We start from the raw sequence: 26559 nt of genomic DNA, 5'->3' as shown, positions 1-26559 counted from the left end.
TCTATGGCATGATCTTGTTTCAAAACGTGGTCGGGCCCCACTTCCGTCACTATGAAGCTTTCTGCTATGTGTCACATTGCACTGTGTGTTGTAGATGTACATTGTCTTGATGAATTGTACTGAAGTCATTGACCGAGTGAGCCGTGGAATCCAGGTTCTCTGACTTGAGCCTGTGTTCCAAATCTGACATTTGTCCCCGATAAAAAAAAAGTGATGGGTCAGCACCATAATGCCTATGACAGGAGAGGGAGCAGAGGTGTCCATCGATCTCCCCACTGTTCAAGCTCACGAGTACATCATGGGTACGGTCAGATGCAGCCCGCCTGCTGGCTCTGGTCAACCAGTCCTGGGGTCAGATGCCGAGGTAGAAAAAAAATCAAACATCCAGCAGATGCGTGACTACATGGAATGGCTAACGTGTGCTGGTTTTACTGGTCAGTAATGGCGTATCCAGTCAAGGTTCGGTTAACCTGTGAGCCTGCCTACCTCCCCACTTCCCACACCCCAGTTCACAGTTCCCATCATTCATAGCTTCAATCCTCCTTAGCTGGATTATACACACTTCTATAGCAATTAATCTCTCAAGGTCTTTGTTTCCTGTCCCGGAGCAATAATTTAGTAACTACTTCCCACATTTCACAGTTTCAAAAAAATTAGCTCCACCAGCGCTGGAGACTTGATGTTTACTTCAAGGATTAAAGGACTCATTAGGAGGTGTTTTTTTTCTCACTCTCTCATTGATTTTTCGGTTTCTACTGAGACGGTTTTATCACTCAGGCTAAAAGTAAAGGTGAAGAATATTAACTTTGATTCTTGGGTAGTCTCAACCCAGAACCCAGGCTGGTTTGTGCTCACAGCAATTCCAAGCTAAGTCAGGCCGCACTGGATTCCCAAGCCGTCCAGAGCCTGGTGCAGCCTGTGGTTGGGGAGAGCAAGAGATTCCACCAATCCCTGGAAACGTCTATTATCCTGTGGTGTCGGAGTGCTCGTGACAAAACAAAGCTTGCTCTCTGTCTCTTGCTGCCCTCTCTTTGGCCTTCTGTCCTCCTTCCCTGGAGGTGTGGCCTGTCCAGAGTTCCTCACCTCAGAAGCTATGATTGGCCAAGGTCATCTGCCAAGAAAGGTCCAGTGAAAATCACAGGAGCAGGGGCCAGAGAGATGGAAGGAAAAAATGAAAGAAAATCACAGGAGCTCGTTTCCTCTTTTCTCTTTCTTGTGTTGTACTTCATGTGGAGAAGGTAGAGGAGGGCCCCATGGGTACCCCGCATACTACTACATATATTACCTTTTCTCATTTTGTCACCCCAGCAACCTTGTGGGGTCCATACTTTGGTATCTTGATACTTCCATCTGTATAAAGGGAGGAAGGTCACGGGAAGACCATGTCACCTCATCAGGCTCACGGAGTTCATCTTTAAAGGTTTAATGTTCAGTAAAGATTTTAGAAATCCCCCCATGGATCTAGAAGTGCCAGCAGGGTCCTTTTGACGGCTCGGTTGTGCTATGTATGACGTTGCTGTCGTCGTCTGGTCTCTGTTCCTGGGTTAGTTATTTTGCTTGTGGCTATGAGAAAATGCCTGACCCAGGCAGCTAAAGGAAGATAGGGTTTATTTCAGCTCACAGTTTGAGGGTCTCGTCCACTGTGGTGGAAAGTTAATGGTGGCAGTGGTATGAGGCAGCTGGTCATCCTGCATCTGCACTTGAGAAACAGAAATGAAACCTGGTGCTCAGCTAGCTTGCTCCTTTTTTACTTTAAGACACATAACTATGAGAAATGATGGGTATGCTAACTGGATTCACTGTAGAAATGCTTTTGCTGTGTCTTGCCTATACCATCATATTGTACACCTTAAACACACTGCAGGGTGTTTTCTAAAACAAAGTAAAATGTTAAAAAAAAAAAAAAGCAACTCAAAAGTAGCTTTAATTTATTCTTTTATCCATATAAAGGTCAACCTCAGCACTGTGTGGTGAGTTCCTAATGATCTACTTACATTCTATTCAGCGGAATTACAGTGAGTTTAGCGATGCCCAGAGGCATTCTGTCTAGACTGAAGATGGAGAATTCTGCACCAGGGAAGAAAGAAGTCATTGTCCTTATCTTTGTCCTTCCGAGGGGGAGCTATTTGTAGCAAAGGGAGCTTTGTGGACTGAATTGCTGTCTTTCCCCTGCGGCTTCCCTGGTGACTGCCAGCCACTTGTGCCCTGTCTAGAAGTCAGCAGGCATACACTAAATCTAACTCCAATTTCTTTAGGGTCCACTAGCACCCCCAATGGCTTATGGTACAACTTCATTGAGCTGCCCTACCACGGTGAAAGCATCAGCATGCTGATCGCCCTGCCAACCGAGAACTCCACCCCACTCTCTGCCATCATCCCTCACATCAGTACCAAGACCATCGATAGCTGGATGAACACCATGGTACCCAAGAGGATGCAGCTGGTTCTGCCCAAGTAAGTGTCCCTTCCCTGGAAAGAAAGGATGCGCTGCTCAATACCTGTCATATTGCATAGTAGAAAAACGGGGAGCTAAGATTGTTTGTGGAACGTGTGTTTGGGGGGAAGGCAGGCTATGTTTTATGAAAGCTTTCTCTGAGACCCTGCAGTGCCTGTTTGTGGTGGGATAATGATACTCAAGGAAAGCAGGCAGCCATGGCCTTAGAACCAATCCCACGAGTGCAAATTCATGAATCTGTAACCATTTCTAAGGTATCTCTTTCCATTCATTTAGTACGGGTGAGAACACAGTAGTCCAAGGAGCTTGGTGAGATAAGGAACGCCGCTGGTCGTTCAGGCATCAGCTAGAAGCTAGTAGAGCCCAAGGCCTGTGGGGCTGTGATCAGCTAAGTTCTTTGCCTCAGTATTTAAGGCAGCTTTTCTTGTATACCCTCAAAGTAAATGATAAATGGAATTTCTGATGTTATGACTCCAGGCTAGCGCAAAAGCAGCCGGTTCTTAGTGCATCCTAATTCCCAACAATTCAAAGGACACTTTTTCCAACGTGCAGAGGGAGTGATGGAATTTGTCTCCCTTGTGAACTTTTCATCGTTACTAGTTTTCTCACTCTCCAGAGTGTCTAGCCACACCTCAGTGGGAGTAGAGAATTCCAATAGCTTTTAATTCTCCAGCCACTGAGTTAAGTAGTCAAGAGTAGTACATTTACATGCATTAGAAGTCTTTCTCCCAAGGGGGCTGGAGAGGTGGCTCGTGGTTAAGAGTGCTCACTGCTCTTTCAGGGGACCTGGATTTGGTCTCCAATAACCATGTGGTAGCACTCAATCATCTATAACTCTACTTCCAGGGGATCTGGTGCCATCTTCTGGCTTCTTTGGTACTATGTGTACATGTGGTGCACATAAATGCATGCAGACAAAATACTTATACATCTAAAAGATAAAAATAAATACATCCTAAATGTTAATTGCATCCTAACCACCCTTATAGAAAGTCACTGAGATATGGAGTGCCTGCCCACGTGGATGGTCATGCTCATTGTGAATGGGTAGAGGGTATTACTCATTTGAATATTAGAAGTCAGGCTGCAGTTCAGAGTGGTGACAAGGTCTTCCTTAAAGAATCTGTTTGTAAATATGTGCTGATTTTGGTCATGTTTGAATCATTTATAGCATTTTGACCCTCCCCCATATTATTCTGTGTTCCTGTAGGTTCACGGCTGTGGCACAAACAGATCTGAAGGAGCCACTGAAAGCCCTTGGCATTACTGAGATGTTTGAGCCATCAAAGGCAAATTTTGCAAAAATAACAAGTATGTCGAGTTTAAAACTTAAAACTTCAAGGAAGTGTTACGGGTCCTTATTTGTTCAAAAAGAAAAATCACAATCAGGAGTGTGTTGCCCTAAACCTGTGCAAGTTTTAATTTGATGCATTGCCAAAGGATGCTGTTGACTGTAAATCTGTCAATCAGCGTTCATCATTTACTCATGCATTTCATGTGAGGATTGAGGGACCACGAGAATACAGACTTCTGCATATATTGCCTGTTACCCAAAAACTTGTCGATGCTGGGACTTGAACCCAGGGCTGTGTGCTTGTTAGACATGTGCTCTACTGCTGAGCGATATCTGTAACCCCAGAGTTTGCCTCTTAATTAGGACTTAGTTGTTCTTTATTTTCTTTCTTTCTTTCTTTCTTTCTTTCTTTCTTTCTCTCTCTCTCTCTCTCTCTCTCTCTCTCTCTCTCTCTCTCTCTCTCTTTCTTTCTTCCTTTCTTTCTTTCTTTTTGATTTTTTGAGACAGGGTTTCTCTGTGTAGCTTTGGTGCCTGTCCTGGATCTCTCTCTGTAGACCAGGCTGGCCTTGAACTCACAGAGATCCAAATGCCCCGCCTGCCTCTGCACCACCACCACCCAGCTGTTCTTTATTTTCTAATACAAACTTGGGTTTGAAAAAAAAAAAAAACTAAAGATTTTTTAAGTTCTCAAACATTAGTTTACTTCCATGGAGCAATTCCATACTTGCCTGTATCCAGAAATGTATTTTGCCATGTTCGAGATAAGTAATTCAATATGTCTGATTAGGACTGTCATTCACCCAAGCAACTATTAATAAGACATGCCTAGTATCATCTCCCATATTTGCCATCCTCTGTAACTCTTCCTGGAGTTGTTTGAATGGGTCAGGTCATTTTCTTCTACATTTATAACACTTTCCAAAGAAAAGCCATAGCTTGGACATGCAAAGTACTCCAGAGTCGATTTTAACCCTTGACCGGTAGAGAATTTGGTTTTGTTGCCAACCCCAGTTACGTGCTCAAGAATATCTGAGTATCTCTGGTGGGGGAGAGGCACTTCCCCACTTTATCTCCCCAACACACACACACACACACACACACACACACACACACACACACACACACACACACACAGACACACAGAGAGACATACACACCCATACACATAATACATACACAGAAGCACTTCCCCACCTCATCTCCCCAACACACACACACACACACACACACACACACACACAGAAGCACTTCCCCACCTCATCCCCCCCACACACACACACAGAAGCACTTCCCCACCTCATCCCCCCAACACACACACCACACACCACACACCACACACACACACCACACACCACACACCACACACCACACACCACACACCACACACTGTAGCTAGAGTTTTCCTGCCTGGCCCACAGTCAGGACAAATCTCTCTCACCCGCCAGTCCCAAGCCGCTCAAACCCGATCAAGTAAACACAGACACTTATATTGGTTTCAAACTGTATGGCCGTGGCAGGCTTCTTGTTAACTGTTCTTACAGCTTAAATTAATCCATTTCTATTAATCTATACCTTGCCACGTGGCTTGTGGCTTACCGGTACTTTACATCTTCCTTGTCCTGATGGCGGCTGGCAGTGTCTCCCCGACTCAGCCTTCCACTTCCCAGCTCTATTCTCCTCCTTGTCCCGCCTATACTTCCTGCCTGGCCACGGGCCAATCAGTGATTTATTCATTGACCAATCAGCAACACATGTGACATACAGACCATCCCACAGCAACACACATGCATCTTTGCTGGAACTGTAGCTCTTTTGATCTTCCCATTCCCTGTCATTCCTGGTTCCCAGCCCAGAACATTAGCATCACCTGGGACTGTGTTAGAAACGCTTGTTTTGGGTCTGTTCCAGACCTCCTGAATCACCACCTTTATTTTAATGGGATCTTTTGGCCTAATAAAGTTTGAGCAGCACTTCTTGTTCAGATCACCTGTTAAAGTCTGAATACTAAACAGGAGGACTACGGGCCCTGAATCTCTTTATGCTCTTCTCTTTAACCTTGTAGATGACCTGAGCCACATAAACATGCACATAGTCACAATTAGCCATATTAGAGCTGAGTGTTTTTGCAGACAATGCAACACCAGGTGACCTCCCCACCCCACCCCACCCCCCAAAATAAAGCCCTTTGCCCTCTTCATCCAGACCCATGTCCCATCAGGCTCATGCTGACAGGAGTTGATGTCCTCCTGGACAGTGCCACCCACTGGGAATCATTTGTTGCTTGTGCTCTGGTGAGAAGGAAGTGAGGACCCTCACTAAAGGGTCCCCAAGACACACCTGCAGTTCTGGGCCTGGCCCTACCCAGGAGTTCCCTCATACTACTGTGTTGGTGGATGAGTGGTTGGGGCTAGGAAAGCCAGCACTTCCCTGCACCTAACTAACCATGTGACTAGGGACAGATTTCTTAACCCGTGAGCCTCGGTTTCCCCATCTGAAATCCTTTCTGGGATGGACAGTCTATATTTGGTCCGCCTCAGGAACAATTCCCTCCTGCTTCTCCGGGCTTAGATCGTCCTTAATCAATGCCCATAGGCCAAAAGCTTCCATAGGAATCTTTTCTCTGCTTGTTAAGTTCTTCAATAGATATTTCCTCTGATTATTCCCCAAGATTTTGCGTTCATAACCCAATAATTAGGCTTATCTTATCCTGCTTTACCCTAAGCTTTTTCTTCTCTATATCCCTGACCCAATATTTCTATTTTCTACCTTCCTTAATTTTTATAGATATGAGAGAGAGAGAGAGAGAGAGAGAGAGAGAGAGAGAGAGAGAGAGAGAGAGAAACGAACCTGTATAGAGAGAAATCGAATGCTGCAGCCAGCCTTGCGGTATTTCAGTGCCTAACCTATACACCCGAGAATAAAATACCGTTGCCTTCATTTTTCAATTCCTTATCGGCATGCCTACACTCTCGATGCTGATGCCCCCTCAATCCTTTCGCCAAGTCCTAGGGTTATGTTTTTTTTCTTTTTTGTCCCTTTCTTTTGTCTCTGTTCAGGTGCCATCTGTGGCGGACCAACCCCCACATTTATTTACCCCAGAGACTCTTGAGGAATGAGGGATAAGAGACTTCGTTAGAAATAGAGAGGAGAGAGAAATCAGAGAGAACACAGGATAGACTCAGGTGTATGCCTGGATCCTTATCTTCCAGCCCAGAATTTTATTCCAAAGATCTATTTATAACAACGCCAAGGGGTGGAGCAAAAGACCTCCCCCTTGCTAGTTACAGTCAAGTGTAGACCCTTGCAAACACCTGGTACCCAGGCCCGTGGTCCAATCAACCTCTTACGCAGTCCTGCTGGGTAAAGCCGCTAGGAAACCTAGTGAGCTACAACAAATTGGATAATACCATTGTCTCTCTTCTTCTGGAAAAATGGCATCTTTACAAATCTCTGTCCTTTTCATTCTTAAAATCAATAGTGACCTGAGTTAAAATGATTAGAGACATTTGGGGTCTGGGAGTCCCTTCCAGAAGTAACAGTTACAAATCATTTAACAGAAATTGAAATCCACTGAAAGTGGCAGCCACCTCCAGCCCTCAGTCTGTAGGACGGTCAGAGGTTACTTTAGACCCTTTTTTAAAAACTGGAAGTTGCCATGGCTTCGGGGTTACTCCTGACGCTGCGGATGGCATGCCTCTGGAGCGAGTGCTGATTTTGTGTTTTCTGGGAACAGGGTCAGAAAGTCTTCATGTCTCTCATATCTTGCAAAAAGCAAAAATTGAAATCAGCGAAGATGGAACCAAAGCTTCAGCAGCAACAAGTAAGTGCTGGGTCACATGACAAGGCCACTTCCTGTGGGAAAACAGACACACGCCAGTTCACTCAGCAGCTTAGCAAACCTCTAGGGAGCCTTGTTGCCAGCTGAGCCCTGGGGAGGTAGGAAGGGGAGACTGACCCTTGAGACGGCAGTGGTTGTAGGTAGATGATGAAGTGTTTCGTGATGGTGGTGATGATGAAGATGATGATGATGATGATGAAGAAAATGTTGATGTCAGGGGTATAGCTCAGTGGTAGAGTACTTGCCCAAGATACTTGATGCCTTGGATTTGAACACTGATACTGAGAAAAGAAAAGTCATGTTAGGGTAGGAATTTCATCTAGGAAGGGAGTCAGCATTCCCCTGGAAAGAGCCAGACAGCATGCTTTTCATCCTTGTGGGCCTCCCTGTCTCCAGCAAGACTCCTCAAGTTTGCAAGAAGGCAGCCAGAGGTCTGCAAGTGAGTGGGTATGGCTCACTTAGTCTTCCAATAAAGCTTTGTTTATCAAACCAGGGGTTGGCGCTGTAGACTTAGCCCAAGTACAATTGTGTGTTGGTCCTTGCTCTCTGTGATGTAAAGCACAGATGTGCTGTAAAGAATCTGCATCATTTTCAGGACAGGCATCATTTACAGGACAGGATAGCTGTGCATCCTTCCTCGATCATTAGAACATCTACATGTGTCCCCGTGGCAGCTTATAAGGAAAGAAAGCCTATGTTTGTCCCCTACCAGCACCGTCCCTGCCATCAGTCACCCATATGCGAATGGTGAATGAGGCGAGTGAGCTACCATCTGTAAGCTCACAGAATAACTTCACCGCACACCATGCTGGATGGTTGACTCTTTCTAGTCATGAAACAAAGTTATCATTTATTCTATAGAATCAGCACCTTATTACCTCCCAAACAAATACTTAATTTTTTTTTTCTGTTACTTTAAAATAGCACTTAACATAAAGACCTAGAACACGAGGTTTGCTATTTTTAAAATACCCTTTGTCTTTTCCGGGTGATTGCTACCTCTTAAATTTGACCAAAGCGATTTGTCAGTTTTGCCACCTAGTATTCCAGTCAGGAGCAGCTACATGATTTTTAAAGTAAACCTATGCAAATGGAAATATAGACTCATTGCTCTAAATCGCACTAGGAATTTCAAGGCCACTATAGCAAAGTGTACTGGACCAAGTCCAGGGCTCCAGTCACCACCCCGTTGCTGCTGAATTAGTCAGCTCAGGCTCCCGTAACACTGCCAGAGACTGGAGAACTTAACAGATTTTTATTTTCCCACACTTCTTGAGGCCAGAAGTCCAGGGTCAGAGTGGCAGGAGGCTTGGCTTCTCTTGAGGTCTTTCTCCTTGGCTTGTGTGCTCATGGGGTCTCGTCACATCCCTGGTGTCCCTCCCCATCTTAATAAGGACATCAGTCCTGTTGGGTCGGAGCCTCACCTCCAGGTCCTTCTGTATCCCTTACAGCCCCTGTGAAGGGCCTGTCTCCAAGTGTAATCATATTAGGCGCTTAGTGCCCCAACATAGAAATTTTAGGGAGACACAATTCAGTCTATAATGCCTGCTGTCTATTTGTAATGCTGGGTGAAGTGGTTTGCCCAGCATAATTTTTTGAGTATTCACTTTCCAAGAGCAAGCCCGAGTCATTCATGTGTGTCTTTCAGAAGTTTGAGGAAAGTACTGAGCCATTGTACCAGACACTGGTAGTTATACCAGCCTTCTCCCTTCTGCTAGCCTTCAGTCTTATTAAATGGGGCTGGCCACTGGTCAGCAGTAGACTGATATCTGTGTCTAAAGAAGCTTTCTTTCAGGGTAGAGTGTAGTTCATTGGCAGATGATGACTTGCTCGGCAGTTACACTGTGCTGGGTGTATCCCCAGAATTACAAGAATAACAGAAAGTGCTTTCTAAAGCAGGTCTCTGCACTCACGAGTTGAGCAGTAGTGTAACATAACAGGTGCAGATGAGCTGTCCCTGTTGCCGTCGCAAAGGGCACCGAAATGATGTACCAAAGGAGCAGGCACAGAACCAGCAGTTGAGCATTCTGAGCTAGTCTTTGATCTGCAGAAAGGATGTGGGTAGGTTAAAGAGGTCCAGAGGCTTTATCACCATGGCAGATGGCATGAGTAAAAATAGCTTATAATAACAGCCAATATGCATTGGATGCCCATTTGGTGGCAGTCTTCTGTCCTGAGAGCTGTAATGTGTTTTATGTCATCTAGTCCTCATAAGCCCATGAGGACTAAGTACATTTATTGTGAAGATGGGGCTTTTACAGAATAAAGGAGACAGTAACCGTGAAAAGCCCAGCCCAGTGTTCAGTCAATGGTGACTGTTGAGACCATTAGAGCATGCCAGCTTAGGGGACACCAGCATCTGGGAGTGCAGTCACTGGCCTGCTGCTGATTGGCTAACACATCTTCTTCTTTCCACAGCTGCAATCCTAATTGCAAGGTCATCGCCCCCCTGGTTCATAGTAGACAGGCCTTTCCTGTTTTTCATCCGACATAATCCCACAGGTGAGTGGTTCTTCTGTTTCACCCCTGGCTCTCCATCCTCAGACAAGTGCTCTCCAATTACAGTTGTCCCCATCCGTGTGGCCCTTACTCCATTTCTTCATGTCAGCTGCAGGAGACACTATGGATACTATAACCACCCTCGTTAAAGAGGAAGGAAAATCAAGTCTGTCTTACAGAGTTTGATGGGGTCTTTTGAATATTGCCCGGATTGTAGGTTTGGAGGAAGGTAGTGGTTTTTAACATATAAGAAGGTTCGGCACACCCTTCATAGTTTTAAAAATCCCTTCAATTTTTGCAACACACTCTGTCTTCAATAATATAATGCCTTGGGAATTGTCCATGCAATTGATCTTAGCCCCACAGTTCATTCCTTAAACTGGGCTCTGATCTTTAGCTTCGGGGTGGGGGAGGTATATGTGTAGTGTGTGTATGTGTGTGTGTGTGTGTGTGTGTGTGTGTGTGTGTGTGTGGTGTGTATATGTGTAGTGTGTGGGGGCAGCTGTATGGACACATGTGCACATATATGCATGTATGAAGGGCAGAGGCCTAAGTTGGCTGTCATTCCTTAGGTACCATCTACCCTGGTTTCTGTTGTTGCTTAGATAGGGACCTGGGACCTGAAGATTAGGCTAGGCTGGCCTGCCAGCCCCAGGAACCCTCCTTGTCTCTGTGAGATTATAAACTATAAGCATACACCACCATATTTGGCTTTTTATGTGGATGCTGGGGATTGAACTCAGGTCCTCGTGGTTACATGGCAAATCCTTTACCTACTTAACCATCTTGCCAGCCCACTGAGTTCATCTTTTAAGAAGAAATGGTCAAAATATATTGTATGAAAATTTTTCTTAATTAAAAAATAATGTTTTAAAAAAGATAAGTAACGGGGCGGGGGGGGTGTAGAGATAGTAGGGCTGGAGAGATGGCTCAGCAGTTAAGGGTGCTTTCTGCTCTTGCAGAGGATCTGGGTTCTATTTCTAGAGCCCACATCAGACATCTTACAACTGCCTGTCACTTCAGTTCCAGGTGATCTGATGCCCTCTGGCCTCTGTAGGCACCTACATACATTCAGTGCACACAAGCTCATGCAGACACACACAAAGAAATAAATGAAAATCATAGATTTTTTTTTTAAGTAAAATAAGGATAGTAACAGTCTCCCTCTTTTTATTTAATTATGAAGTATAAAGCTGCCTTTGTGGAAAGGTTGGCTTCACATCCATACACTGTGGGTGCTAATAGGTTTTATCATTTGCTATTACTTTAATCAGAAGGTGTAGTTCCTTATTCTTTTATATCTGGTTTTGCATGTTGTATGTCAGAGCTCATGAGTCCATTTGTGGCTACTTAACCTAAACTTTCATTAAAATGGTAATTAAAATGTCAACTTCTTGGTCACACTGTCCTCAATGCAGCCACCACATTGGAGTAGTGGGTGGGTACCATTATAGCACAGTGAAAGTAGAGACTATTTCTACCCTTTGAGAAAGTTCTATGGAATGGCACAGACGAGCAAGAGCTTTCCCTCCCCGGCATGCAGCACCATCCATTTTGCACCGTGAATTCATTTTTAAGGAGTCCAATGTTATCTCTCTTTAACCCTGTAGGTGCTATTTTGTTCCTGGGGCAGATAAACAAGCCCTGAAGATTAGACAAAAGAAACCCACGCAAAGCAGAAGACGACTCAGTTCTGAAGAAAGACTCCCTCCCCCACATCTTTCATAGTTCTGTTAAATATTTTTGTACACTGCTTTCTTTTTTGAAACTGGTTCATAGCAACAGTTCAGTGACGCAAGTGTTTCTGGTCAGGGCTGTGTCAGAAGAAAGGGCAGGATGGCTGGGATGCTGTAGTGAAGAATGAACAGGAGGGCTTCAAGATGTCTAAAAGATTTCCTTAAACTACTGATCAGTTACCTAGATTAACAACCCCCTTGAGTATTTGCTGTCTATCCAGTTCAGGATTTTTGTTCCGTTTTTGTTTATATGTGTGACTTTCCAGGAGAAGTTTAATCAGTGTGACAGGGGGGGGGGGGGACATTTTATCGTTTTTATGGGAAAAAAAATATCATTTGCCTTTTTAATTCTTTTTCCCTCACTTCCACCCAAAGGCTTGAAGGTGGTAAGGGGTGGAACTAGCGAAAGCTGTAGCCTCTTCGTGTGCTGTTTTGTTGTTGTTATTGTTCTTTTATATAATGCATGTATTCACTAAAATCCAGTTGGAAAACTAATGTCTTGCTAGACACAATTTGCTGTCAAGCCACGTGCCCGTCACTACTGGTCTGTACTCTTCGGATTGGCGTTCTTTTTGTATTTTGTATAAAGTAAAAAAATAAAGTGTTACGAGTAGTAAAAAAAAAAAAAAAAAAAAAGAGAAGAAGAAGCCATTTCTCTGTTTGAAAAATGACATCAAAAGAAACAGCCTTTTCAAAAACCTTACTTCGACCTCTTATGGTAAGCCTTTGTGCCTCGGCAGCTTGTAGGAGCTTCAAAGCTCCTGGGCTGTTTCTGTCCTTTTTCTTGCCATCTGACAAGCAATTGCTGTTCCTTGCCTCAATGCCTCTCAGTTTATAGAGCTCTTCCAGCAGTGACTCTGATGGTAATCCCAGCTCTAGCCTCAGCTGCACTTCACTTGAGCAGTAGCTGAGGATTCTCCACAGACAAGCACTCCATAAAGTATAGAAAGAAATATCTGGAGATTTCTGTCTTTTGAAAATCTAAGCAGCAGTGCATGTTTTGGTTTCGGGGACTGGCTAGAGGGGTTTCTGTTTGAATTGACAATTTTTGTTTCATGTAAGGGGGATACTTTTTCACGTTGAATTTGAACATCACAATTATGTTACCATTTACGGGAGCTTTTACAATGAGTGTCTCGAAGAATTGTACAGCCTGTCGTCATAACAGTTGAAAACTTTGAAGCAGCAAGATGGGTCAGCAGGTAGAGGAACTTGCTGCCAAGCCTGATGGACCTGAGTTCAATCCCCAGGACCCATGTGATGGAAGAACTGATTCCCATATGTTCTGACCTCCACATGCACACTGTAACTTGCACACAAACACCTCCAAATAACAAGTGTAATTTAAAAAATTTAAGACCATCGAAAGCACTTCTTATCAAAACTTAAGAATTTATTACTGCCGGGCGGTGGTGGCGCACGCCTTTAATCCCAGCACTCAGGAGGCAGAGCCAGGTGGATCTCTGTGAGTTCGAGGCCAGCCTGGTCTCCAAAGCGAGTTCCAGGAAAGGCGCAAAGCTACACAGAGAAACCCTGTCTCGAAAAACCAAAAAAAAAAAGAATTTATTACTTTTTAAGCCCAGAAACTCCACAATTTATGCTACATCAAAATGTCAATCATATTTAGCACTATTTGACCTTCTTGTTAGATACAATAATTGTTACTTGTAAAGTGAACTAAACTATGTTGCTTGCAAGTGCTTAATTATGTGTATTTGAAACCACAGAAGAAAAGGAAGCAAATACCAAAAACCTATTTTGAATAATCCCCTCAAGTCACATTCTAGCAAACATGCTCCTTGTTATTAATGCCTATTAGATCCAGTCTTACTGGGTTTTATTCTGCTGTGAGTCAGTAATATATTATGAATTACTTAAAACAATAATGCTGGGGCTGGAGAGATGGCACTGGCTGCTCTTCCAGAGGTCCTGAGTTCAATTCCCAGCACCCACATGGTGGCTCACAACCATCTGTAATGAGATCTGGCACCCTCTTCTGGTTTGCAGACATACATGCAGGCAGGACACTATATACATAATAAATAAACCTTTTTTAAAAAAATGGTCAGAACAATTGTACCAGTGGCAATGAAATGAGAATTATAACCTGCCTTCATCTACTTGTTATTTACTCAAGTCCTGTTTTGTATTGGAGTTTTCTGGGGAAGGACTAGTAAATGCAGATAGAGACACACAAGAGGGAGTTTGTTACAGGAATTGTTACCTATAGTTATGAAGGCCAGGATTCTCGCAGTATACCATCTGTAAGCTGGAAAACCAAAGAATGGCCACACAGCTCAATCTGAGGCCTGAGCAGTGAAGGAACCATGATAGAACTCTGTCAGAGGCCAAGGGCCTGAGAAGCTGGAGCAAGAATGTCCAGTCAGGAGATGGGCTCCCACCTCCAGAGGAGAGGAAATGTTGCCTTTCTTGCATTGTTCTGGCTTCCTCTCCATGGATGGGATGATGACCTCCCACCTTAAGTGAAGGTGGGTCTTCCTTTGTCCACTGATCCAAGTGCCAGTCTTCTGGAAGCACCCCCAGAGACAAACCCAGAAACAGTGCTTTACCACCTCCATGGGCATCCATCTTTTGTTCCAGGCAGGTTGACACTTAAGCCTCACAGGTGTCTACCAGGTATCAAATGCTGGGGAGTCCTTTTCCCAAACCTTGGCATGGACAGACACAGTCTTGGCATAGCAAAGTACTTGCCTGTTTCAAGTACATTTATGATATACAGAAGCAGGACAAAATGGAGATGAGTCCAAGAGAGAGATGTCCAAGGTCTACAGAGTCCCTGGACTCCCAACTCTTCCCTTACAAAGCTCCTTCCTAAAAGGATCAGAGAGTTTGCTGGATACTGGAGTGGCTCTAGTGTATAGTATAGAGATGAATATGTTGCTCATACTTCACTGGTTACTTGAAATTTCCAAGTGTCTGGTAAAGTTTCAAAGGTCAGTAATGCACAGAACTTGGGAAGTCATGGCATCGAGGTACCAGGCTACCCTCGTCGCCCTTAGTTCTCCCAACTCTGCCATCTCTACCCTTCCTCTACTCAACACCTACACTCGGCTCCTGGCTGATTTTGGAATCAAATCTCTTTGCAATCCCCCGGACCAGAGAAGAAATGTTCCTCTCATCTTTTTTTAATGCATACCTTTTACCTTGTGATATAGTTAAGCCAATCAGTCTGCAGGCCGTGTCTTCAAAAATACCAATTTTCTGAAAGCTCTTTTCCTGGAGGGAAACTGGGATAAATGTAAGATATGGACACTGCTAGGAAAATTACAGGCCTGTGAGAGACTACTTTTACTCTGTAGACATGGTTGAGCGAATGATTTACCATAGATTAGATGCCACACTGAGTTTGAGCAGGAGGCAGGCTGCAATTTTCTTAAAGTAACAAAATGGTAGACCTAGGAGGAAATGGAGCCAACTGCCAGTGAAATCACTCTTCTGTCACTTAATGAGATGGGGACTTTCAATTTTTCCTGAGATGCTGGGAAATGAGAGCAGACAGTGACCCAGATACGCCAGCTGCTATGATGTCTTACTGGCCTATCAGTATCTGTCCCATAAAGGAAATAATGACAGGTCACCCGGAAAAAAATTTCCAGTCACCCAGAACTTTACAAAAGGGTTCAAGGGAGTGTCCTTTATGCCTGTCCCTTTGTTTTTCTGAAAAAATGAACTGGGTGACGCCTGAGCTTCACATGAAGGGTCTGAAGAACTTCAGTGATTCAGTTGAGTCAACAGAGCACCAAACACTCCCTTCAAGGACCCATCAACAGTGACTTCTGGGAGAGATGAGATCTGGCTAAGCTTTGGGTGATAGTTGAGTCCTCAGTTGTGGGGTTTTTTTTTTCTATGTAAATGCTTTATTTTAATGTCCAGAGTTTTAGAATGAAGGGCTGGCGCTCCCTCCTGGCCTGTTTCACAGGTTCTCGATGGGCTGATGAGGCCAGTACGAGTACTTCTTCTTGTCCAGCTTGGTTTCTGGGAAGATTTCATTCAAGTCGTCAATGGTCATCTGATCAAAGGGGACAATGTTCTTTATTTTCTCCACCTGTGTCTCAAATATCCAGCTGCATCTCATATTGCCAGATCCTGGCCTGGGATTCAGACACAAATGCAGCAGTTCTTCATATCCTCTCCTCCTTTTCCTCACTGTCCACCAGGGCTGTGTATTTATTGTCAGGCACTGGAATCTTCGGGGCATTATACTTCTTTCCAAATTCATCCACCAAACCAGCCTTGGCCACATTGGTCCTGTAATAAGCCCAGTCAATCACTGGTGGTTTCTCAGACACATTAGCCAACCTAGTATGGAGGGTCTCATTCCAGGACTTTAGGGAATTTCCAATTGTCTTTTGGTTTCAGGGTATAATCTCCACAAAAACTACCCAATCAATGGCTTTTAGAGCAAATTTACACCCAGCCATCTTGGGATCCTTCACCGACCCTGGCAGACCACTGTCTCCAGCAGTAAAGAATGGAAGTTGAGTCCTCAGTTTAATGTGATTGCTGAAATAGTGTGCCCTCCGCCTACTGAGAATCCACTTGAAAATGCCACAAAGTGGATAGCCATTGCTGTTCTTTTTGAGACAGGATCTCATGTGGCCTCAAACTCTATGTAGCTGAGGATAACTTTACTTCTAGACCTATTGCCTCTGCCTCACTATTGCTGAGATTACAGCCGTGGACCACCATGCTCCATTTATGGGGTACTGGGGCTTTGTGCATACTAGGCAGGCACGCTACAAGCAGTTGGGTCTACAGCCTATAACACGAATTGCTAAATGGTCTTTTTATTAAAAAACAAACAAAAAAATCAGGAGCCTGATATTGGGGTGGATGCTGAAAGATCAGAGAGACAAAGGAACAAGCCACCTCTTACCTCTAGTTCTCAGCCTGAAAAGCTTTCCTCACTCCTTATATACGTTTCTCCGCCCACCCATATCATTTCCTGTCTCAACTTCCCTAGTGCTGGGATTAAAGGCGTATGACTCCCAAGTATTGGAATTAAAGGTGTGTGCCACCACTGCCTGGCTCTGTTTCTCTCCTAGTCTGAGTCAATCTCATGTAGTCCAGAGTGGCTTTGAACTGACAGAGATCCAAATGGATCTCTGCCTCCTAAGTGCTAGGATTAAAGGTGTGTGCCACCACTGCCTGGCTTCTATGTTTAATCTAGTGGCTTGTTCTGTTCTTTGATCTTCAGGAAAATTTATTAGGATATACAATATATCACCACCACAACAGCCCACAAAGCATTCTCTGGAGAGTCCCAAATTACTGTACTTTTTTAAAAAGTATTTTTATAATCTTTTGATGTTATAATTACATCATTTCCTCCTTCCCTGTCTTCCCTTCAAACCCTCCACAGGCCACCCACTCTCCTTGCTCTCTTTCAGATTTATTGCCTTTTTTTTTTCTTTAAGTGTCTGTGTTGGGGTGTGTGTGTGTGTGTGTGTGTTCCTAAATATATAAATACAACCTGCTTGGTCTGTATAATGTTACTTGTATGCAGGTTTCAGGACTGACCATTTGGTATTGGATAACCAGTTGGTGTGCTCTTCTCTAGGGAAGACTTGCTTCCCACTGTCAGCATTCCTTAGCTGCCTGTTCTTTGTCTGGAGTTGAGCTTTCCTCTGACATTAGCATGTCTGTTGATGTCCTCCTCATTCAGGTCATGTTTAGGCAGCCCTGTTGTTGAGTCTTCATGGACGTAGCTTCTCTGACATCTCTAGGAGACACAATATCATAGCAAACTTCCTGTTCCTTTGGCTCCTAATAACCTGCTCCATCTTCCACAGCGATCTTTGAGGCTTAGGTGCAGGAGTTGTGTTGTAGACATGTCAATTGTGACAGGGTTTCATAGCTCTGCATTTTGTTTGGTTGTGGTTTTCTGTAATGGGCTCCAGCTGCTGCAAAAAGAAGTTCCCTTGATGAGGCCTGAGGTCTACACTTCTCTGTGGGTATTAGGAAAATATTTAGAGTGTATTTGAGGATTATGATAGTTTAGTAAAGTGGAAGTTTTAGATTCTCCAAGATCCATGAATTCATGGATCTCTAGGTTGTTGGCTAGGTTTCCAGTACCAGGTGAAATTTGCCTCTGATTGAGTGAGTCTTAAGTTCAATTAGAGAGCTGTTGGTTACTGCCAAGGTATGCCCAGATAGAAACATTTCATTTAAACTACATATGCAGCTGGGCATGGTGGCACAGGCCTTTAGGCCCAGCACTTGGGAGGCAGACGCAGGTGGATCTCTGAGTTTGAGGCCAGCCTGGCCTACAGAGAGAGTTCCAGGACAGCCAGAGCTACACGGAGAAACCCCGTCTCAAAAATAAATGAATAAATAATATATGTGTATATGTATGGATATGTTGAGTTCTATGTATTATACGTATTTTTAGGTAACAATATGATTCCTCATAACTTTTTCAGACATCCTATTATTTTACCCTCCTCCTATATTCATTTCCATTCCATCCCCAATTAACCTCCCCATTTCCCCCTTTAGATCACATATTCTGCTATTCCTCCTCTATCGCTTCTCCCTGCCCCCACAATAGTCTTTTTTTTTTCCTGGTTTCTGAAGTTAGTCTAGGGTATATATTATATTCACATCTGAAGACTGGGAGCTAGGAACCTCAGATGAGAGGATATGCAACGTTTGTCTTCCTGGGTCTGGGTTTCCTTACTCACTATGGTTTTCTCGTTCCATCCACTTACATACAGTTACCTGTTCCTGAGTTCATTTTCTCTACAGCTGAATGGTATCCATAGCGTACATGTACCACATTTTTACTATCCATTCACCAAGTGAAGGACATGGTCTTCATTTCTTAGCTATGGTGACAGAGCAGCAATGGACATGGCTGAGCAAGTAATCTGTGGAGTAGGATGTTGAGTCCTTTGGGCATATGCTCAGAAATGGTATAGCAAGATCATATGGTAGATCTGTTTTTAACTTCTTGAGAATTCTCCACACTGATTTCCAGAGTGGCTGGACCTATTTGCAATCCCATCAACCTACATCCCCTCCAGCATTTGTCAAATTACTCTTGTCTTCTCTGTTGAGTCTTGAGGAAAGATACAGATGTGATTTAAATGAGAAGCAGGATAGAAATCACTGTTTTCCATCATACCAAGAACACTGCTGACTAATGCTTGCAAATGTAATTAACTGAATATAGGAACAGCCCTTCCTGAATGTGACACCTGTCCTAGAGCCAAGAACTGAATCCAGTGACCACCTATCAGGCTCCCCATGAACATCTCTATCAAGTCTGTCAGCTAAGCATTCTCTACCTTTGTCTCATTAGCCATAGGTCTCTGTTAAGTGTCTCCAGGGCTTCAGTGACATGCTGCCTTGATGTGAAGGGGCTTGTGTAGAGGAAACATCTTCAGCAAGCTGTTCTCGAGGCTAGAAATAAATAACCTTTCTCCATCTGCAAATGACCTCATGACTCCTCTCTTGTGCAGAGAAAGAACCAGAATAGATTAAACTCATTAGACCACTTTGCAATTTTAATGTACCACGATCCTGGCAAAAAGTTTCTTTGAATAATCAAGTCATGCAGGTCTTTCCTCAATGGCAGGGATGGTAAGTTTTTCGTTTTCTCAATTATTTTTTCTCCAAGAACATTTTTCTTAAGTCATTAATTTTGTATTGTTAGTGAATGACAGGCAGCTGAATACACAAGTACCAGTGGAAACCAAACACCACTTGAGCATTTCTTTTTCATGAGTATGAAAGTGCCTATGGCTGTGAGTTGTTTAACTTAATTGTTTTGAAATAGGGTCTCACTTTGTAGCTAAGGCTGGCCTTAAACTTGTGACCTTCTAGCCTCAGCCTTTCTCATTCTGAGTGCTGTGATTCCATTCACCACACCCAGTTTGTGGTTTGTGATTAAGATTTTTGACAGGGGGACTACAGAGTGGGGAGGAAGTTGGAGTCTTCCAGAGTTGACAGACCTCCAGCTTGTATTGCCAGAGCTGGCCTTGAACTCCGATCCTCCAGCTTCTACTTTCTAGGTGCTGTGATGACAATCATACACTGCCATGCCTGGCCTGAAGATTTTGATGGCTTGGATTTTCTTCTGGTGGCAGGGCAGGGGTGGCATTAGTTTGCAAGGTAATAAATCAAGCCGTCCTCAGTATTCTGCTGAGAGCCACGGACTTCGTGTGGTCTCACACCCCAAGTCAAGAGCCACAGCTCTTAGGTCTTCAACTACAAGGGCTGTAGGTCTTCACAAACTGAGGATTGGAAAGATGGTACAGGATATCTGTAAAAGGAACTGGAAACAGTGGACATCAGGATGCAGGCCTGGATGGTACACCGCCAGTTGCAGGATGTTTGAGTGCCTTTTCAAGTAGTAATTGTTGGTTACACTGCGGCGCTCCTGGCTGGCTGCCCCCTGCGGCAGCCATACCAGCAGAAGAGAGTGCTGATCGGAAGAATCATAAGCCATGGTTACCTTTCTAGAGCATTATTGGGAGAGGGGGTGAGGAAGAGAGAGAGAGAGAGAGAGAGAGAGAGAGAGAGAGAGAGAGAGAGAGAGAGAAACAGAGAGACCATGCGGAGGGAAGAGAACGGAAGGAGAGAGTGCAGAAAGGAAGAGAACGCACAGAGGGCACACCCGCTTTTTAGGCTGGGACACCATCACAGGCTGGTGATGTAATTAAGGACATAATCCTTATAGTAATAAAGGGTTAAAAAAATCTTTAAAAATTTTTATTTTCAGCATCTCTACTATTTTCCCTTTTCCCAGGGAAAGTGGGAATGAAAAACCAAACACTCATATCTTGGCATCAGAGGTGAAGTATGCACATATCAAATTCCTAACTACAGCATCCTGAGAAGCAGCAGGAAGTGGGCTAGCTCAGGCAGACATTTTCAGAGAATTATAAAGCTGTGTGGGGCCTGGGAAAGTCATGTCACATAATCATATGCCATATACACATATGCCTTCTGCAAGCTGCAGGAAAAATGTAATGGAATCAGCTACTATCACAAAAGCTACTACCTGGAAAAGTCAAGGACTTTTCCAAAGGTCAAGCCATGGCTTAAGAAGTCTTGGTGATATTTTAACTTTTGTAGATATATTTGTAAGGATTATGTCCTTAATTACGTCACCAGCCTGCTACGGCGTCCCAGCCTAAAAAGCGGGCGTGCCCGCTGTGCGTTCTCTCTTTTCCACACTCTCTCCTTCCGTTCTCTTCCCTCCTCGAGGTTTCTCTTTCTCTTCCTTTCTCTGTCTCTGTCTCTGTCTCTCCCTCTCTCTCCCAATAAAGCTCTAGAAAGGTAACTATGGCTCGTGACTCTCCTCCAGCACTCTCCTCCCTTGGCATGGCCGCCGCCAGCCACAAGTGCCACCACTTAACCAACAATATTAGCTGGTTCCTACGATGATTTTCTTGTATGCTTTGTTCTTCCAAGAACTCCTAACAGTGTATTTATCTAAAATACCTATCAAGCATCCAAGGCCAAACGATCTCCTAAACTAAGATAACACCCTTGTAGAAACAACATCTGTCTCCTAGGTCAGGCGGATAGCTTTATTTCTTGTGCAATTTAAACTGAGACCCTCCTTTCTTATACAGCCTTACTAACATTATAGACTCCTAACTTCTTACCTAACCACTTCTAGGAATGTAATTTGAGCACATAAATTCCCTTTTTGATATACTAACTGATATTAGCTCTCAGTTGACCTCCTCCTTTAACCACTCCCTTTGGGTTGTAAAAGAAAGCCTGACGGTCACTGCCTGAGGAAAATTCTTTCCTGCCTGTAATTCCCTGTAGGAATTCAAGCCTGGTAATGTAGCTGGAGGGGGAGGATTGCTATGGCTTGGGTTTATAACTGAATACCCTAAAGAACTTGAGGAGGGAGAACTGAGAAGGATAAGGTGGACTTTGACTAGAGAACTTGAAGACAAGGTGGAAGATGAGGAAGAGCCAGATGGGTAAGAACGAGATGAGAAGAACCTAGATGAGGCAGAATTAAGATGAGAGAATTAAGATAGAACTTAGAGGGGACAGCAGATAAAGGTAGAGAGAAATCAGGCAAGAAAGGAACTAGGCACAAGAACAGACCTGAAGCTGTATAGATAGGATTTTATCTCAGAGGAATAAAGTAGACGGACTAAGAACTTGGTGTACTTAGACTCATTTCCCGAAAATAAATCTCGCTGTTCGTAGTTTCTCTTCTGGGCCCCTGGGAAGAATATTATTAAGGCAGGTCCTTTAATAATATTCGAGATACACCCTTTCTTTCCTAAGAGGAGGACAGCAGTATCCACTAGGTGTGTGACATCCTAAGCTGTGCTGTAGGGATGGAGCACCATCTTGTGGTCAGAATCAGTCCAGGACTACAAAAACAGCTCTTGGTTTGTTCCTTTCTTAACCGGAACTATATCATTCCTAGTACATTCTCTTGTGGCTAGGTAACACTTTGAGAATAATTGTCTCCATTTTGTAGATGCATATAGTAAAATACAGTTTGAATTTAAAATAACATGGTTTACATTATCCTGTGTTATCCTAAATGTTCGATCTTCCATTTTTGGCTTAAGATCTTGTGATCTTAAAATATAGAGTGAAAAAAAAAAACAGGAGAGTTAAAGCATAATGGATGACTCCTTTTTCAGTGCCAAACCAACAATGTCTTTACAGCTCAGTAATTCCCTTATGTTCTTATGGTTACCTTTACAATGTGGATAAAGCATTGGTCAAAAGCTAGCATTCCCGATGACCATTGGATGTACTTAGTCACATGCTCCGCTCACCATCCTTATAGCCCACATGTTCCTCCAGCCCACGTACCATGTATAAAGTTTACTCTTATAGGGTAAAACTTGTACAGAGATTGATTCCAAATTTTAAGCGATTTCAAATGGAACTGTGGGAATATGCTGATCTCTCTCCATTCCAGCCCATCATCACATTTTAGTGGTTTTAAAAAAGATTTAAAATAAATATAGCCTAACAATTTGAGTTCAAAGATTTTACTTAAAAATGTGTTGAAACCATATTCCTTATGAAAAATATGGGTATTTTTAAGTAGACTATTTTATGTACTAAAGCTACATTTGTTCCTTATATAAACCTATACTCCTATATTCAGCTTGAAAGCTGAAGGAAGTGTCACAAGCCAGTTTTTGCCCCCAAACTGGTTCCTTTTTTCCTTTCTCTGAATTCGCTCAATAGCAAGCAAGTGGAGGTAAACTAAAAAACCAACTCTGCATCCCTAGGGACTGGGAGGTTCCAGAGTAAAGAAATAGAAGGCTACAAAAAGGGCAGGAGTAGCCATGTTTTATTGTTTATGCTCTCTAGTCACCTCCACAGCCATCTCCTGTCAAGGCACTGGAAGTCATGCTGTTTAGCATGCGCATGGAATCACGATGAAGTTAGAGACAGGTAATCCTATCAGCCCAAGGGAACAGAGACCTCCAACATCCCGTTCTCAAAGAAAAGCAAGGTGAATGAACGTAGGAATTCAGCTAGGTCCCCAGGCACTGCTGTAGACAACACAGAGAGTTCTCAGCCTGAGCAAGAGAAGTCCGAAACTGCATTTCCCACACAACTCTTGAGAGAAAAGGATTACTGAGTTTGCCAGTGAATTCACCAAAGACTAAGAAGAATGCTTACCTAAAGAAACCTGCAACAGGTTCTAAAGAGTCTGGCATTTCACACGAGCTGGGCTCGTGTTGGACATGCTCGTTGTCTTGTGTTTCATGGCAAAACTGACTCCATGGTTTTATTGAGATGCTCGGATGAAGCTGACTCATGGATGACAACACAAATGACGTCTGCACTGGGTTTGGTCTGTTATCTTTGCATCTAACTGAAACTGAAGTTAAAGCTGAAAAAACTAAAATTAAAAACAAAACAAAACCAAAAAAAAACCAGCAACAACAACAAAAAGAAAAAACAGAAACGGTGAACTAGAAAGATGAGAGGTCCAGGCAAGCGTTGGCCACGAATGAGATTCAACAAGCAAAAGAATAATCAACATTTTATAAAAACTACTGATTTAGCTGACTAGATGCCTCTCAAGCGCTCTCTGGAAACAGTCTCTCTTACTTGTGACGACATTGTGTCTTTCACACAAGACCCAAGTTCCACCTTGCCCTTCAGTCTCAACAGGAGGCTTTCCTTTTCCAGGTGGGTTGAGGTGTCACTGGCAGTGACTGTTCAAACAGCTGCCCGCTCCCCTGTCTCAGGCGCTTCCTCGCTCTACGCAGACCAAGGCTTCACAATATATTGTCTCTCATCTCAGAGGCGTTTCTTTCTAGCTTCAGAATGAATGCTGGGTAGACTATTTCATCATAGGCCTGGGAACTCTTGCTCTTGTTTTCAAGGGGGCAGCCCTGGAGAGGCCAGAAACACACACACTCAAGGCTTTGTGAATCAGGGTCAAGCTGGTACTGTGATCCAGCTCAGGCCTGCAGTCATCCCCTAGCCTTGTGATCTCTGTCAAATGAATTCAGAAGAAACACGGGGCTTCGTGTAGAAGACAGACAGGGATTATTACAGAATAACATGAAACACTGTCAAGGGTGAGCGTACAATGAATGACCAAAGGGTCTACTGTAGAGGAAAATACTCTCAGGTGATTGGCTCATGAGACCACTATGATGACCTACATGTCTAAGTTGCCATATACTGTATTTTCTGGTGTCTGGAACAGTTTCCCTCAAGTGTGTTTTCCAGTTCACATGATCAACAGGCCCTTTGAAATGAACCCTTAAGGGGGAGACTTAGTGTCTTTGCCCTTTCAGAGTTCCCTGCTAGATAGTAACCTTTAGGGCAGTGCAGAAAGTCATGTCTCCACCCAAGGCCAGAGATACATTTCAGATTCTATTTTTTAACTGCCCCCACCCCCAAATCAAGTAATGGGGCAGATTAAAAAGAAAGGAAAGGAGTTAAAGCTATTAGAACAGCTGTGCTATTTCAGGTGGAAATGGGTTTCTTTCTCTCAGTGGGGCCCAACAAAGCCCCACCTTGACCTTCCTCCCCTTCCACCTTGACCTTCCTCCCCTTCCACCTTGACCTTCCTCCCCTTCCACCTTGACCTTCCTCCCCTTCCACCTTGACCTTCCTCCCCTTCCACCTTGACCTTCCTCCCCTCCCTATTGCACCGGAAAGTTCACTCCTACTTCCCTCCTCTTTACCTATGTTTTTCACACACTGGAGATACAGGCGGTAACCCTGGAAGCTGGTGATGAGGCAGCGGTCCTGCTGAGATCAGGCTGCATCCTGCTGTAAATTACCCCACACTGGGTGAAAGTTTCAAAGACTGCTTGGTCCTGATAGACTCCATTCTCCATTACTTTAAAAGATGTATTGACTTAACTTTGTGTATAAGATGCATATATGTGCACAACATGCATGCAGTGCTCATGGAGGCCAGAAGAGGGCATCAGTCACCTCATGTTACAGAAGGTTGTGAGCCAGCACATGGTGCTGGGAACCCAACACCTACAAATAGTATTAAGTGCTCTGAACTGCAGGTCCTGAGAGACAATTTTACAACCAGCTCTTGACTCCATTTTGAGGACGGAGGATGTGTACCTGTGCAAACACATGAATGGCACCATCTGTCTGGCACCACCATGGTGATAAATGGCTTATTCCTGCAAGCAGGAAATTCACCATTGTATAATTTATTGGGGGAGAATGAAGACAATAGGGACACATTGGCATATTAAAATCCTATCAGGGGCCAGGCGGTGGTGGTGCATGCCTTTAATCCCAGCACTTGGGAGGCAGAGGCAGGTGGATCTCTGTAGCCTGGGCTACAGAGTGAGTTCCAGGAAAGGCGCAAAGCTACACAGAGAAACCCTGTCTCAAAAAACCAAAAATAAATAAATAAATAAATAAAATACTATCAGGGAAAACAGACCCAAGAACTTACTGGACACACTTGAGACAAGAAAGTCAACCTGATTCTACTTGGGTAGACTATGAACAACTCCCTCTCCTCATAATACACTTGGCAGTCTACCTCCTTTACCTACATGAACTATGCACACACACCCCTCTCCATACAATACACCCAAATACGCCCCTTAGGAACTCCCCTCCTCCTCTTAGACCCCATAAGGGAAAGCCCCAAACAATAATCATAGCTACTGAGAATCTTCCCTCTCCCTGCAGGATATTTGGAGCTTTTCTATTGCTTTAAATAAAATTTCACTGCAACTCCTGCAATCAGTGTGGGCTTTTACTTCATTACTGGACAAACACCAAGAACCTGGAGACAGCCATCCAGCAACAACCTGAACTACCGTTAGCACACTAGACCAAGGAAAAAGGCCAGCCAGCAGGATTTACCACCGTTGGTAGGGGCAGCCAGCCCATGATGCCTAGGCCAGGAGGGCGCTGGGTGAACAAAACCCCTGATCTCTTCTGTTACTTTTCTGGGGCTCAAATTGGCCAAAATCAACTTCAAGTCCAAAAGAACTCACCTGGATCCTGGATGCTAAGAGGCGGCGGCGGCGGCGGACACTTAGTGCTGCACGGCTCCCACGGACCTGGCATCTGACAACCAAATGGAGGCATCAAGGACCAATAGGCAGAGAACTCCCAACTGTCCCTGGGGCTTTAACTCAGCTCAGCAGCTGAGATGATGTGGCCTCCTCCACTGCCATCTGCACTTGTTCGGCAGCCCTGCTCTCCCTGCAGTTGGACCTGCTCCTGCCCCTTTGCCCCTACAGTGGGACCCAATCCT

At 44.1% G+C, this 26559-nt stretch overlaps 1 protein-coding gene and 1 pseudogene across 2 annotated transcripts in view; one reads left to right on the top strand and one right to left on the bottom strand.

Annotated features, from left to right (window-relative positions):
- The window catches only part of Serpine2 (serpin family E member 2), a 63893-nt gene extending 51576 nt beyond the window's left edge, over positions 1 to 12317 (top strand). For both annotated transcript variants that reach the window (XM_052749992.1, XM_052749993.1), the window contains 5 exons: positions 2256 to 2454; positions 3666 to 3766; positions 7483 to 7569; positions 10006 to 10089; positions 11697 to 12317. In XM_052749992.1, coding sequence (XP_052605952.1) covers positions 2256 to 2454; positions 3666 to 3766; positions 7483 to 7569; positions 10006 to 10089; positions 11697 to 11734 — 509 coding nt within the window. In that variant the 3' untranslated portion in view covers positions 11735 to 12317. The remainder of the gene's footprint in view (positions 1 to 2255; positions 2455 to 3665; positions 3767 to 7482; positions 7570 to 10005; positions 10090 to 11696) is intronic.
- Positions 12103 to 25662, bottom strand: LOC128117748 (ATP synthase subunit d, mitochondrial-like; annotated as a pseudogene).
- Between the last annotated feature and the right edge of the window lie 897 nt (positions 25663 to 26559).

The sequence above is a fragment of the Peromyscus californicus genome, unplaced genomic scaffold, assembly GCF_007827085.1.
Source record: "Peromyscus californicus insignis strain IS unplaced genomic scaffold, ASM782708v3 Scaffold_21__1_contigs__length_65335640, whole genome shotgun sequence".
NCBI lineage: Eukaryota > Metazoa > Chordata > Mammalia > Rodentia > Cricetidae > Peromyscus > Peromyscus californicus.
Note: the sequence above shows the minus strand (reverse complement) of the source record. Positions and strands in the feature narration are given on the sequence as shown.